We start from the raw sequence: 14,569 nt of genomic DNA, 5'->3' as shown, positions 1-14,569 counted from the left end.
GAATTCATGAGATAACGGGAGGCGAGATGATACTGAGCGTGGCGGAGGATGCCAGCATCATGGAAGATACCCATACGTTTCACGAGACAGACGCATACATGTCCATCTCTCTCGCGCATAGAGAAGCGAAAGATACATGCCAGCTAATATTAGTATTTAATACAACAACTTGAACTTTCTGCAAACCAAGTCGAAAAGAAGAGCTTAGGGCCTTACTATGAACCATACAGTTAATTCAACAAGAAGAGAAAACTAAGTATTAAACCACAAAGATGCGTAAAAGAAAAGCCAAGAAACTTGCAAAATCCCAACATCGCCAAAATCCTCAAGCATGGGGTATATCTAAGGGTCGTGGCGTCGTCATTTTGTCCCCCTTGTCCAATCGCTTTCCAAACAGCCCTCGAAAACAAGTGAATCTCTCCAAAGCAAATCCATCTCCAAAACAACATCAAAAGCTCACAAGCTCAAGACGAAGAGCGTTGCTCCCCCCTTCTTTGTCCCCCTCGCCCCTACGCATCATCCGAATCCTCCCACCGCCGGGCAACCAGCCTGCGTATCTTCTTAGGACTTCCAGGCCCGGCCCCAGCCCTCGACCCGTCGCTAATCTTGATGCGCTCCAGCTTCCTCCCAAGCGTCGACACAGTCAAGTTGTCGTGCTTGCTCGAGGATCCGCTCGGCATGGAAAAGTCCTCCCTCTCCTCGAGCGGCTTCCGCTTGCTGGGACTGCGATTTGAGAGCTCCCTCTTCAGAATCGCATTCTCCCGCCGCAGCCGCTCCACCTCCTGCGTCAGGTTCTCCACGAGCACGTTCTCCTTGTCAAAGTCCTCTTCAAAGCCCGTGTCGAGGCCGCGCTCGAGAATGTCCACCTTGCGGTCCCAGTGCTCCTCGTGGCGCTCCTTTTCAATCTGCATCGAGGCCTTGAAGCGCGCCAGTTCAATGGCAAGGCGCTGCTCAAACTCAATCGCGCACTCCTCGCGCACGGCGGCCTCCATGTCAATCATGCGGTCCTCCGTGCTAAGGAGGTGAGCCTCGGCCGCAATGCGCGCCTCGCTCTGCACTTCAATCTCGTCGCGCAGCTGCTCAATCTCTTCGCTCATCCTGGCAATCTCCAGCGCGGCAATCTCCATCGTCACCCTTTCCTCCGTTGCGTTGACAGGCGAAAAGTGGCTTCTCATGGAGCCGAAGCCGGCATTGCCAAACGGCCGCGTGTGCTGCGTCGAGTGCGTCGGGCTCGGCGCCAGCATGTTGACGCTGAACGAGGGCGCGCGAGGAACGGTCACGTCTCGAGCAAGAGCGCTGTAGCGCAGAATCTGGGATGTTGCGTTGAAGTCGCCCAGGGGGTCGGCCGTGACAATCATGATGCCTCGCTGGGGGTTTCGGCGAGGAACGTGGCTGTAGGATCCCGCCGCAGATGGAAACGAGTTTGAAAAGAGAATCTCGGTGAGCTTGCACTGTCTGTACGGCACAATGTTGGGCTGCTAGAGTTAGACGACATCTTGAAGTGAAGGCCGCAACAGGGGTCCAGAAACTCACCTTGCCAGAGCTGATTTCGCTTTGGCTCTGGAGACACTGTCCGAGATACATCAGGCTCTCGTTGATCTTGCCCGCTTCCACCAGCGTCGCGCCCTGAGTCTTTGCGTCCCTCGCCCTCTCGCTGCCCGCCAGATCGACAACCGTCAGCTTGCTGCCGCTCCAAGAATTGTTCTTCCAGCCAAAGGACCGCTTCTTGACTTCGAAGCAGAAGAAACCGTGGCTCCTGCTCGAGACGCTGTTGCTACCCGTGCCCGCTACTCGTCTTTCCTGTAGACCCGCTTCGAGCACCAAGAGGGCTTCTCTCACATCAGTACACACCACCTTGCGGAGACCAGCCACCACCTTGCGATCGGGGGACAGCTCCGTTGGCTTGTACAAAAGCGGTCGGCGACGGTAGTCCTTGCTGGTCGGCGATTTGCTGGCGGGGGTGAGGAGATCGTAGATGCGGTCGTTGTGAACCTCGTACATGGATACAATGACGACGTATTCTGCGGCGGGATCGCACGGCACTATGAAGTCGCTGACGTCGGGGGAGCTGGGGAGCGAAGATAGAAGAGTCGAGTGTCGGCGGAGGGTTCGTCGTTGGCTCGAGATACTTTCGCCCTTTTTGGTCTGTTTAGCTGTTGTCTTGAGGCGACTGGCGGCCGTCAACGACATAAAGGGTCGCTCCAACGCCCGCTTGGGTGGTGGATTCCCGGTAACCATATTGGATCGGCCCATTCCCACAGGCTGCTGTGTAGGGCGATTCTCCTTGTCCGCTTGCTGTGGCCCCTTGGGCTTGAGCGCGTCCTCTTCTGACTCCTCAACAGGCCCGACACTTTTCGGGCTTGTGACGTCTGAATCCGGAAAAGAGCCGGGCATTAGCTGCACTTTTGGCCGGACTTTGCTGGGAGTGGTTGGTTGGGAAGACGAGAGGGTTGACTGGGTTCGTACCATCATGGGTGTCGTTGATCGGGAGCCGGAGCCGCGGTACGTCGGCCCCTGATCGGAGTTGACCGTGTCGAGAAAGTATGGCGCCGTGACGAGCGTGGCTTCCGAGGCATCGCAGGCTTGGAGAGAGTCGAGGGTAGGCGACTGGGCGGATTCGACCATGTTGTCGATGATGGAGCGGAAGATGACGTCGACGGCCAGCTGGGCGAGGCCGCGCTGGTTACGGCTGCCAAGGATCGTATGCGTCTACCCCTGAGGTTAGATGGACACAGCCAAACACCTCGCACCGCCGCCTGCGTACCTTGCCTGAGCCGGTGACACCAAGCGTGGCCACGAAGGCATCCGTTCCGTCGCCGCCCTGGGGCGCCAGCACGCCCTCGATCAGGGACGATGTGTTGGTGCAGTGGAAGACATCGAGCTGGCTGGCGTCCTCCTCAAAGACCTGCGTGAAGCCGAACCGTTCAATGGCCCTCCGTCGATCCGCGGGCGGATTCAGCGTGATGTGGGACGGATGCAGGTTGTCGCGAGGGTCTTCGACGTGGAGAATGGGCTCGGTCTGGGGCGCGCCTGGATACGGGGGTCGCAGTCGGAGATAGACCTCGAAGAGCTTCTGGGTGATCGAGCCTGGCTCCATGGCGACGCGACGGGAGATCCGCCTGTGGATGGTGAGAATGCTAGAGCAAAGAGAAGGATGATATGATAGCGATGATGTGATATGTAGCGTAGAAAGGTAGTGAATGTTTGCGCTGGTGCCTGCTGGGATTAACACCAAGATGTGTAATGGGGAAGGTGATGATCCTTGGAGGTAGGGATTTGGATTAAATCTTGTACCCACTGTTTACTTGTACCCTTAAAGGGGACTCGCTGGCCCGGCAACGCTAGGCGCAGTATGTACATAAATAATTTGACTAGCTCCACTTATTATCCGCGCGGCTGAACTCTGGCAGCTGGAGCTGGAGCTGGAACTGGAACAATGGAGTCCGCGACCCGGCGGGATGGAAAAATGATTCACCCCACAGCTTCAGCCTCAGGTCTCAAAAGAGTGGTACAACGGCCTTGTACCTTTCGGTCCCGAAACGGCCCGGCGCGATACCTTAGGACAAGAGGGCCTTGGGGCTGCCGCCTGGCTCCACCCCCTCCTCATTCCCCAGTCTAGGACTTTTCCTCTCCATCTTCTCACCTCCCTCTTCCTCGCTCTTGCACCGCATGTCCTTCGCCAGTTTCAGCCTCGAGCATCTCTTCTCCTCATGCGCGACCGAGAGAGAAGTTTCTGGCACCTTCTTTTCTTATCCAACAACCGTCACTTCTTTTCTCCTGTCGCCCTGGAACGATCGGCCAAGGGCGCGCCGTGCTTATCAAGTACATGACGCTCGCCATTAGGCAGACTCACCAACCGCTGCACTGGATTGGATGATGATGCCTAGCGTTTGAGGAACCATGTTCCCCCAAGGCACCTGACCCTCAGAGACGCTGGCTGCAACTCGTCCTGAGCCTTGCCGTCCTTTTTGCCACTCTCTCTACTTTCTTCCTCAACAAGCGGGACGTCTCTAAGAGAATGAGCTGCGTACAATTCACTACTAGTATTATGGAAAGCTGAAAGCGGTTGCAGGTCGCTGATCGCGAAGCACGAGAATCCTTGCAATGAGCTCAATCAAGCCACTCAGCAGAAAACGCCAAACGCCATTGCCCGAAATTGGTCATCGGCAGCCCTCTGCCCGCCTTTTTCTTCTTCCGACCTCTCTTCAACTGCTCTACGTCGACTTCATCCGCTCAATGTATGCCATTGCATACTCCACTGCCATTGGTCAGTATCACCATTCAAGTGATTGGGCTCACCATAAGAGGTAACCTACATTGAGTGTCCATTTTCTCGGGTCCTGCCATGTGCCACGTTTCGTTTATTCTGCCCTCCTCATCGACGCAGCAGGGACAGAAGACGAAGTGGGTGGGCAAGGGCGACAACTCAGGCGTCGGCAACAGCCGATCCCGAGGTGTGCTGGGTGCGATGCCTATGCTATCCCTCCTGCTGCGAGTGCTTTGAGGGGCATCCTCATAGTTGTAGGTGCTTCCAGCAAAGACTTGTTGCTGGGGTGAGGCAATTGGGTCGCACCATGCGCCAAAGCCTTGAAGGTCTTGACTTGTATGTGCTCCGAGGGCACTAGGCGCAAGCTCAACCTGGCCACGACGGTATTGGAAGTCTTCTGGGGGAGGAGAGGGGAGTTGATGTGTCCTGACCCTTCTGGGCCTCACGGCCAAGTCTTGGCTTGTTCCTCTTGATGACACTGATGCTTGGGCTAGGACAGAATCGAGCTCACGTGACGAACGATGAGATGAGGTGTGATGATGAACAGCTTCATCCTCTTCTAAGCAGCGATGGCGTCTTGTCGAAGAGCCCGAGCGATGCTGTCTGTGGCTCCTATGTGCCATGGCATTGCCAATGGCGACGTTGCGGACCCGAGGCTCCATATGGCCTTCGCGAGTCCTCGGTGTGTCGGCCCTGATATAGTCAAGGCTCATGCCAGGCTCCCTCAAGGAACTCGGCGACATTCTGTCCACCTTGATGAAACTCATGGTCTAATCAAGGGCAGAAGAAGTTATGATGACGGACGGCCTTCTATGTCGAGCCTGTGCTGGGTGGGGTGGCCGGCAGTGGGAGGCAGGTAGGTGAGCGACGACGAGGTGTTGGTCAAAGACTAACAGGAGGAAGACGTGCAAGGGGTTTCAACAGCAAGACTCTTGCGAGCGCAACTCTGAGAGATGTTTCTCGGTTGTTGGTCGACAAGATGTGAGTTGTCGAGGTGGAAGAGGGGAGAGTGATGGGGGGAGGATAGTCGGGGGCAGACGGCTTTTATACCCAGAGGTCCTGAGGAGGGAGCCCCCTCGCTCTCGGCCAATGAGAGCCCCCGTCTGGACACTACCTCACCCGATGTACCTCACCCTCCTGGCGTCTCTACCACACCTGCAGGCCTTTGTCATCACCATCACTTGCTCGCATCCCTCCCCAGACATGTTGGCCGTCCACTACCTGGTCGCTGCCGTCGCCGGCCGGTATATTCCCCGATATCACGTACGCACAAGACCCTTTTTGGCAACTGACTGTCGCCGGCATCAAGGCCCGGTTCATATGAGGAGAGATATCAAGCGATCGCCCTCCTGCTCCAAAAGTCGATACCACTGGCTTCTGCACCCCTGCATGTCTTCGCCTTGCCTTCTATTCCTACCTTTTTTTGTTTTTGCGTGTTTCTATCACCATCTGGCCGCTCCTTCAGGGATATTCTGATATCTCCCCCAAAGTCCTACGCACTCTTTTGTGCAACGTCGCTAGCTTACGACGCAGCCTTACAGACTTCCTAACCTTTGGGTCATTTGCGGTAGGATCTTTCCCATTGGTATCTCGCTGGTGATGCCGAATTAATCACCTTCGGTCGCCTTTTCGGGACGACGGCCAGAAGCCTGCGTCGTCTACACAATTGAGGCCGTTTCCTCTTTCGCCTGATGCCTTGAAGCCGCCCATTGACCATAGTCTACGGCGTTGATATCAACATGCGGCGCCGTGGTTTCTGTTGATATAGCTGCTTGTACGACTTATATCTCGTATATCGTATTGCTTCCCAATCCTCCTGCGGCTGTAAATCTACGTATACTACTATAGGCCACCGTCATCAATCAAATCGACTTACATTTTTTATGATGATTCATTAGGCTTGATACCACTGTTTGATCCTCAATGCTACTGCAAGGTGAATTAATCCACGTCCATTAGAATTGCAAAAGGGTGCATGCCGCATGTCGTCAAGACGGCAAGTCGTCTCATGGAGCGTCGAACGTCGGATTGGCTGACTCATCATCGCTGACTCATCGCTACCACACACCAGGCTCCTTAGTCAGCGGGTCTCGAGCCCAGGACGTTTGTTGACCTGCATACGACGACTTCCACGCAATCACGAACCAGTTCAATTTGTTCGCAACAGGAACTTCCCCAAAATAGCATCGATGAAGATTTCCGCCCTCCTTTTCCAAGATTTCCTGCTGCTGAGAAGAATCCTTCAGCGGTTTGAAAGTGAGGCTCTCCAGTGGAGGCCGCAGCACTAGGGAAAAAGCCGAGACTCAAATCAAGAAAAGAAGCGTGAAAGTTGTTCGTCCGTGCTGCTGGTCTTTTGGCGGGCGGCGGCTAAAATCGACCCTGAGGAAAAAGCCTGCGCTAGGACAAAAATAGGCGGGGACAGCGGGCACGGGGGAAGCAAGCCACAGTGTGGCTTATCTATTATCGAAGGAAGAGAGAGGGTGGAAGCGCGTTGAGAACTGGTGTGGCTGTTGGAATTGGACGCGCCGCCGGAGAGTTTGTTACGAGCAGGGCGGCTGAATCTCAAGTGACTTCGACATTGTTTTGCGGTTTTGTTGGGATTATACTGAAAATCGCGTCTTGGAAAGTCTGGTCTCCTGGATTTAGAGTGATCAAATCACATTCACTCTTTATCTCTCCTTATTATTTTCTTTCGTGGCTTCACGTCGGCTGAAGTAAAACATGCCCCGGAAGCGCTCAAGTGACAACGGCGATGCAGCCGCAGCTGAACCAATTGCTAAGCGGCGATCGGCTCGCCAGGCGGCAGCTGCATCGACAAAGCAAACCGAGGCAAAAGCTCAATTGGAGGAAGAGAAGAAGGAGGAGTCCACGCCCGCGAAGAAGCGTGCTGCCAGCGGAAAAGAGACCAAGCCTGATAAGAAGGCAGAGAGAAAGACATCCGCTACGACTAACAAGATGGACGACAAGACCGGGGACAAGCCTACACAAAAGACCAAGACAAAGAAAACAGCCGATGATGCAAAAGAGACAAAGCCATCAACAACCTCCAAAGCAAAGGACAGTGTCAACAACGGCAGCAGCTCAAGAGCCGTATCGGAGGACCCAGACGTCGACTCCATTCCCACGATGAACCCCGACGCACCCCGCCACCAAGGCGAATGGTATTGGCTCATGAAGGCCGAGCCGGAGACTCGGCTTGAGAATGGCATCGACGTGAGCTTTTCGATTGATGATTTGAGGGCCAAGGATAAGCCCGAGGGGTGGGACGGTGCGTTTTCCCTTCTTGATCTCTGATGGCAACTGACAGAGATGATGGATTGCTGATGGGGTTGAGTGAGAATAGGAATAAGAGCGTATGCGGCGAGGAATCATATGCGGAATATGAATGCCGGGGATAAAGCATTCTTCTACCATTCCAATTGCAAGGAGCCAGGGATTGCAGGCATCATGGAGATTGTGAAAGAGTACTCAGAAGACAGCAAGTNCCCCCCCCCCCCCCGCCTCACATCACGCGGGGCATAGCCTTGTCAAGACTGACATGCTTTATAGAAAGCGCCCGCCGCCCTGGAGGTCCCTACTACGACCCGTCCTCTACCAAGGACAACGTCCGCTGGAACCTAGTCCACGTCGAGTTCAGAAAGAAATTCGCCGTGCCCATTGGCCTCAAAGAGCTGCGCGAGCTGGGCAAGCCGGGAGGGCCCCTGGAAAACATGCAGATGCTCAAGCAGAGCCGGCTGAGCGTGAGCAGGGTCAGCAAGGAGGAGTGGGAGACGCTGTGTGAGATTGCGGACAAGAAGGCTAAGGATGCTGGGCTGGAGCATCAGACGGGCAAGTTGGTCAAGTGAGCTCCAGGTTTGACGATGTAGATGGGATTGGATGATTTGGCAAAGGTCTGTTTGGAGAAAAGGGGAGTTTTGTGTGTAACCAATCTGGGACGAACTTCTCCGCGACGAATAGGGGGCAGCACTCAAGGCGAACAAGTGCGGCGAGGTGAAAGACCTAGACCGTCCCTTCAGGTTGCTCATGGAATACCATGGTGCGTTCCATCCAGGCGAGTGGCTTCACAGAACCTGCTGAGCGACCTGCGGCAATCTTTCTCTTCTTCTTCTTCACACCTTGGCCGCTGTAACATCATCTCCACACGAGGGAGCTCACAACAGCCCCCGTCTTCTCCCGATGGCGCGCAAAGCATCTCGTCTTCAGACCGCCAAGTGAAGAAAAACTCTGCCGTCGACAGTGTCTAAGACTCAGCCCCCGCTCTTCCAGACAACAGTCGCACAGCCTCTCCTAGCTTCACCATTATCAGCCATATGCATAACTTGAGGGATGCATCGTAGTCAGATAACACTCTTGTGCAAAGCTCCTTTTGGTGGCACAAAGTCGGGTGTGATCGGTCGTTTTCCTCCTTTTGCAAGAAACGCAGGCGGTGCAAGACAGCAAAGAGCACGTGAGGAGCAGCCAGTGGATGCGCTGGACAGCTTCAAGTGAGAAGCCCTTCCCGCACAGCGGTTTGCTTTGTGCGATTGTCCGACTTGAACGCTGACGGGTCGCACGCAGCATGATGGCCAGCACGGCGTAAATGGTCGAAAGCGCGAGAGGTGGTCATGCTGCTTCCTGACGTGACCGTGGCTGAAGATGGGATGATTAGAAAGCGTGTGAGAGACGAGAGAAGAGGAGTCGTGATCAGCATGCGGTTGGCCGCGTAGGAAGATGGGCTAGCAGCTTCAGGAGAATAGGGGGCGCCTTCGACATCGGTGCTGTACGTGAAATACTGCGTCGCTTCGACACGGTTGATCGTTGAGCTTCCTAGGGGCTCCGTGTTTCGGCTTCGACTATCGGTCAGAGGCTCGTATGGACCGAGAGACAACCAACGCTGTCGAGACGCTGTCGTGCCAGGAGGTCGAGAGATACCGAAGCTTCTCGCGCTTCGACATGCATTCCGCAGGGTTGGGCTGTCCCTGCATGTCCGAGCCCGAATGAGATCGAGATCCAAGATCTCTTGGTAAACCATTTGCGAGATGTTGGCTTAGATATAGACCAGCCATTCGGCTATGAATAAGCAGGCAGACCCACGATGATGCCTCAAAACCCCGATCGAAGCTTCATCAGCCTCTGCACGAGCATCGGCGTCTGGGGCTTGGACCGAGCGTCTTGGGTTCTGAGGAGGACGTCGATACTTCCTTCAAGCCCAACCTTGTTCAACCTCAACCCGAGGGACAAGCTCCTCATCGTTCGTCCGCCCTATCGTCCATCCCTTGGCTGCTCAAGCTGTTCGTCTTGACTTCCAGCTAGAATCAGAACCCGTCTCCTCCAGTCCGAGTGTCCAATGACAGCACACCACACCTGAGCCTCTCATACCGCACAGCATACTTCAATGTGTTGTGCCACTTGGACACACGGCTTCGCCTGCCCCCATCTCCTTTGGAGCTCCCAGGAAGACGAAATAAAGGCAACGCTAGCGTGACGTGTCTGTGATGGGGTAGTGCTGTCAACGAGCATGTAGATAGAGACGACGGATATGTCAACGCCTGCCCATGATTGGACCGAAACAATGGACTGGTGGTCTTGTAAGGGGAGGAGGTTGGCCTGATTCGAGGGGGCTCACCGATATGTCGGCTGTGATTAGCTGCATATCGATTCTCAGATCTCTTCATGGCAGGTAGGGCGGCGTTGGAGAGCGAGCCAGTGGATGGGAAAATGCAATCCCATTCTGGAAAAACGGATGCGTAGCTCCCCGCCACTATTGAAGCTCACCCGGACATGGCCGGTCTGTTGGTCTCGTCCGAAGGTCATGCGTCTCGAGGCTGTTGAAAGTAGGTGGGTTGTGGCCAGTGTATGGGGTTGTTGCGATTTTTCCTTCTTTTCTTTGTAAACCAACTCTTCAGGCTTCTTCCTATAGCTCGTAGATGAAGAGGCCAGCAAGCCCCCCGATGTTGCTTTGGGTCTTTGCCTCTCAATTCTTTCTAAACTTTAGCCTTCCTCCCTATTGTCGCTTCGGCCGTTTTGTCTCAGACCGCCTCCAATTAGTTTAGTAATTCGGTAATACAAGTCCACCCACGAGCCCCCGAACCGCCAGAGAGCCAGAGAGCCACTGTTGCACACGGCTTGGGTGGGCACGCGTATTGAGGAAAAGCCTCTTCGCGAGGCGGAGCTGCGGCTACCACCGCTTAAGGCGGTATTATCGCACTGGGCAGCTCTCTGGTGAGCTTAGTACCACCTTGAGTAACCTCGCGCGGAGATGCGTAGAAGAGCGGCCGGTCGAGATGGTGAAGACTCGAGTGTTGTAGGAGTGGTTGATGTCGACGCTTGAGATATATTATGCTCGCTCGTCTCCTCCCCTTTCAAGCCTTGGTATCATCAGCAGGCCACATAAAAAGATAAAAAATAGGACGACCATAAGGAGCCAATATCATCACCACTTACCCGGAACAAGACCACTCTCACATATTCCTCATCTCCCAATCTCCTCCCCCTATTGATGAGAATGGCTGTTGTCAAGGTCGCAAACCGGGGTGTACATGTGGCCCGTCATCTCCTTCCCAAGGCACGAGCTGCGTCGACAGCGGCGGTCATTACGCAGTCATCCGTCGGCCATAGCATGCCGCCGGGCTTCACAGCCAAGGTCGGGCGGCTGGAAACTTTTACCCTGCCGGAATCAGTCTCCGGATCCGTGTCTGACAAGGCCATAGCCGATGCCATGATCGGTGCCTGGCGCCGAGACGGCATCCTGCAAATCGGCATGACCAAGTCACAGCAAAGGACCTACCAAGCCGCCAGCGCCGCAAGCAGGCGCTTCTTTGCTCAGCCGCATGCGCGAAAACAGGCCTGCGTAGACGGCTCGAGCTACTCTGGATACATTGCGTCCGGCGAGGAGATCACCGACGGAGTGGCCGACTACTCCGAAATCTTCACCGTGACCAAGGATCTTCCGCACACCGACAAGCGAGTCGCCCAAGGCTGGCCGTGTCATGGACCCTGCCCTTGGCTAGACCAGGATATGAAAGCCGTCATGACCAGATACCTGGAAGACTTGGCCGTATCGGGAGAGAAGCTTCTGCAGCTCATCGAGATGGGGCTGGATATCCCCACGGGATCCCTCACGAAGTACACAAACGACGGGTGGCACCACATGCGCGTCCTGAGGTAAATGGCCTTCTCTCATAGGATAGTGTAACCGTGACTGACTGCGTGACTCTGCAGGTTTCCGCAAAACAACAGGACCAATGGAAAGGGTAAAAAGGGGCGCGGCATCGGCTCCCATACCGACTACGGCTTGCTCGTCATTGCAGCGCAGGACTCCGTTGGAGGTATGTACATAGCTTCATCAAACAACTCGTCGAGCCGCAGACCTAACGAGATGTCCTAAAGGGCTCTTTGTCCGGCCTCCGCGTGAGAATGAACGGTTCTTCAACTGGGAAAGGAGCTCGGCGGGCCTCCGAGAAAACGAGGCCGGATGGGTGTACGTGCCTCCTGTTGCAGGAACCTTTACCGTCTTTCCAGGTACGCTTGGCTGTCCCGTCCATGGCGGTCGTAGCTCACACGTCTTCTTCAGGCGACATGATGCAGTACATGACCAACAACTTTCTGCAGTCGACGCCGCATAAGGTGGGGCTCAATGTTCGGGAACGCTTTGCATTTGCGTACTTTCACGAGCCCAACTTCCGTTCCGTGGTACGACCGCTTCCTGGCTTCAATGCCGGGCAGTCACCTACTGGCGGGATCCATTATGGTACGCACTTCACAAACATGTTCCTGAGGAACTATCCTGACCGCATCACCACCGCTCGGCTTCAAGAGGAGGGCCGGTATCGGTTGCTTGCGTCAGAAGAGCTTCGGGACGACGATGAGACACTGTGAGAGGTATGCGATGATTGTTGCCATTAGATGGTTAGCGGGCGCAATGGTTCTCGTTTGGTTCTTTTGAACTAGGTAATTGGTCAGTGGAATTAATATCACTGCTGTGCTACTCCAAGCTGAAGAGACTTCATCAGCGGCGCGCGTACTCGTATACCTGAACTCTGTGGCGTCGACTGGCATCGGCCGTACTGAGCTCAGCAAATGCAACACAGTCCCGTTGACAGTTGCCCGAAGCTTCTGGGATTCGAACTGGGGTTACACGCTTCGCACAGCTCTTATCAGACGAGGATACTACCCATATGCCTGGGATGGGCGCCGGATACCCAAGAATAAGCATAGCGTTGTATCGGCGATCCCACTGGACAAGCACTGATATATCGTATGGATCATGTCGGCGGATTCTTTGGTTGTGTCTGTGAGTCGCCGAGTGCTTCCCACGAATGGCGGAAAAGAGACTCGGCATTCAGTCAATTACCCAGCCGTTTCTCACTTCTTCGTCTGGGAGACAGTGACGGTGGATAAAAGCCATAGCACGCCATACCGGGTTCCAGCTTGCTGGTGTGAGAAGGGTTCCCCATTGCTCGAAAGAAGAAAGTTGCTTCTGCTTACCCAGGTGTCCGGATAATTGATGCAGTCATCAGCCAGTCGTGGAACCATGTCAACCTTTAAGGGAGGACAAGAAATGAGTTCCTACAAAACAGTGCTTGTCAATGGGTTGCCGCGAAATGTAAAGCCAGTCATGGAGCGTGATAGGCTTTGACCAGCCGCGGGCAAACTCTGGAAATCTCAAGTTTAGCCACCCTCACCGCATGTTTTTCGGACGAATCATGGCAAATATCGGAGCATTAGTACCGCCAACATGGATTCTCGCCGCCGCCATTGTGATTATCAAACAGACAGATGGCGTTTGGCGACACTATCACTGCAAGGCGACAAAAGCGGTATGTCGCTCCAGACATGCAACTTGTCGTGTCAGGCCCGCATCAGAGAGCATTGCCCCATGCGCGTACAGTAGTAGTAGCGATGCCATCAGGCGTGAAGCGGCCTTGCTGCTGCTGCTGGAGGCCAGATAGCAGTACGATACGGCATCCCGGCTGATGAGACCTCGCCTCTTCTAGGGCTGCATGGATTCATCAGTATCTCAAGGCGGGAGTAACTGTACATGGTGCCCTTGAAGGTCGTACTTGTCCCTTGAAGCACGGGCCTTTCCATCTCGTCTCCGTCTTCTTTGCAGTCCCAAGCCCGGCCGGCTGCTGGGATTCAAGTGGCATCCACCGCGCCAACATGCTTGTCGACCAGGTCCTCCGTAACGATGCGGGTCTGAGGCCCGCCATTGGGCGTGGATGGACGGCTAGTAGCGACTAGGCGCGAGTCGACCATGTAATTTGGTAAAGTCGAATCTCGGGGGCGAAGGCGAGGATGTTGACGACACGACCCTGGTTTGTGTCTGAGGGCTGTTTCAATCAGAATTCGAGTACGAAGAGCGACTCGCAAAAGAAGGTGAAGATACTGCGAGGTAATTGGGCGAGCATCAGGCAAGTATGGACGCCACGTGCCGCTGCGGGTTGTGCCTGCCACCAGCTTCTGCTGCGAAGTTCAAACACGCGCCATCATTTGCCAAACACGTGCATGGCGGATCCACCAGCGAAAAGAAGAAATAGGTACCTTGTAGGAACCTTGAAGGATTGCAGGATATGATATGAGATACTAACTGCAGGATTCGGTCCTCTAGAGCAATTGCTATTCCAGTGAAGGGATAAAGGCATCGGCCAACAATTTGAAACACCTCTGCAGATGTTGTGCTACGTCAAAATTTGCTTCAGGAGAATTTGAGGAACGGGAACTGCAAGCTGTACCTTCAATGTGCTTGAGCAAGCAACGAGGCAGGTACCTGTTACTCGCAATCGTACCTTGCCCGCCTTATCGGGTTCGTACTCGTATCGGCTAGAGCCGTCCAGTTCTGTCACCTAAAAATCGAGGGACCTTGAAAAAAAAAACATGATGAAATAAACACCACCAGCGGCAGACTCACTAGCGAAGTTCATTTCATCATCCACCAACTTTTCGAGCCAACCGCATGAGGCTCTGGACGAATCACGTCCCTCAATTGCCCTTCCGCCCGCCTCTGATTCGATCGATGTCGGTTCAACGCCCCACGATCAACCAACTCGAATCGCTCCTTAAGGCCAAGCGCTCAAGACGGCGACCCCCATTTACTACCCCATTAGGCGGCGGCTTTGGAGAACGTTTAATTTGCACCAGTTTGCTATCTGCATTCTCTGGGGCCTCTTTTTCTCCATCAGGGGAACTGCAGTGGCCATAATTTTCCCTTGCTCGCCCGCTTCTTTTCCCTCTCGTCGACGTTAAGAAGAAAAGGGGAACGCTGTCTGCTTCATTCCTTTCCTTCCTTCTCCCCCCATCTGCTGCTCCTTGGAGGCATCCCAG

General features: G+C 54.6%; 5 protein-coding genes across 5 annotated transcripts; 3 read left to right on the top strand and 2 right to left on the bottom strand.

Annotated features, from left to right (window-relative positions):
• Positions 1-509: 509 nt before the first annotated feature.
• CCMA1212_003193 (Kinesin-like motor protein 9) lies at positions 510-5,134 on the bottom strand (the record flags this gene model as incomplete). Its single annotated transcript, XM_073700549.1, has 6 exons — positions 4,317-5,134; positions 3,923-4,023; positions 3,565-3,740; positions 2,765-3,119; positions 1,534-2,709; positions 510-1,475 (listed from the first exon to the last, which is right to left on the bottom strand). The coding sequence occupies exons 1-6, from the start codon at positions 5,032-5,034 to the stop codon at positions 510-512; spliced, it is 3,492 nt and encodes a 1,163-aa protein (XP_073561200.1). The 5' UTR covers positions 5,035-5,134.
• Positions 5,135-5,356: 222 nt separating this feature from the next.
• CCMA1212_003192 (uncharacterized protein) lies at positions 5,357-5,743 on the top strand (the record flags this gene model as incomplete). Its single annotated transcript, XM_073700548.1, has 1 exon — positions 5,357-5,743. One exon carries the CDS (start codon positions 5,357-5,359, stop codon positions 5,741-5,743), a length of 387 nt encoding a protein of 128 aa, XP_073561363.1.
• Positions 5,744-6,988: 1,245 nt separating this feature from the next.
• On the top strand, positions 6,989-8,511 carry CCMA1212_003191 (Thymocyte nuclear protein 1; the record flags this gene model as incomplete). Its single annotated transcript, XM_073700547.1, has 4 exons — positions 6,989-7,535; positions 7,611-7,749; positions 7,821-8,108; positions 8,319-8,511. The coding sequence occupies 4 exons, from the start codon at positions 6,989-6,991 to the stop codon at positions 8,509-8,511; spliced, it is 1,167 nt and encodes a 388-aa protein (XP_073561364.1).
• Positions 8,512-8,747: 236 nt separating this feature from the next.
• CCMA1212_003190 (uncharacterized protein) lies at positions 8,748-9,278 on the bottom strand (the record flags this gene model as incomplete). Its single annotated transcript, XM_073700546.1, has 1 exon — positions 8,748-9,278. One exon carries the CDS (start codon positions 9,276-9,278, stop codon positions 8,748-8,750), a length of 531 nt encoding a protein of 176 aa, XP_073561365.1.
• Positions 9,279-10,751: 1,473 nt separating this feature from the next.
• Positions 10,752-12,124, top strand: CCMA1212_003189 (2-oxoglutarate-dependent ethylene/succinate-forming enzyme; the record flags this gene model as incomplete). Its single annotated transcript, XM_073700545.1, has 4 exons — positions 10,752-11,410; positions 11,468-11,574; positions 11,636-11,767; positions 11,820-12,124. The coding sequence occupies 4 exons, from the start codon at positions 10,752-10,754 to the stop codon at positions 12,122-12,124; spliced, it is 1,203 nt and encodes a 400-aa protein (XP_073561629.1).
• Between the last annotated feature and the right edge of the window lie 2,445 nt (positions 12,125-14,569).

Source organism: Trichoderma ghanense (assembly GCF_004382785.1).
Source record: "Trichoderma ghanense strain CCMA-1212 chromosome Unknown scaffold_2, whole genome shotgun sequence".
Classification (NCBI taxonomy): domain Eukaryota; kingdom Fungi; phylum Ascomycota; class Sordariomycetes; order Hypocreales; family Hypocreaceae; genus Trichoderma; species Trichoderma ghanense.
The sequence above is the reverse complement of the archived record's forward strand: the minus strand, read 5'-3'. Positions and strand labels throughout refer to the sequence as shown.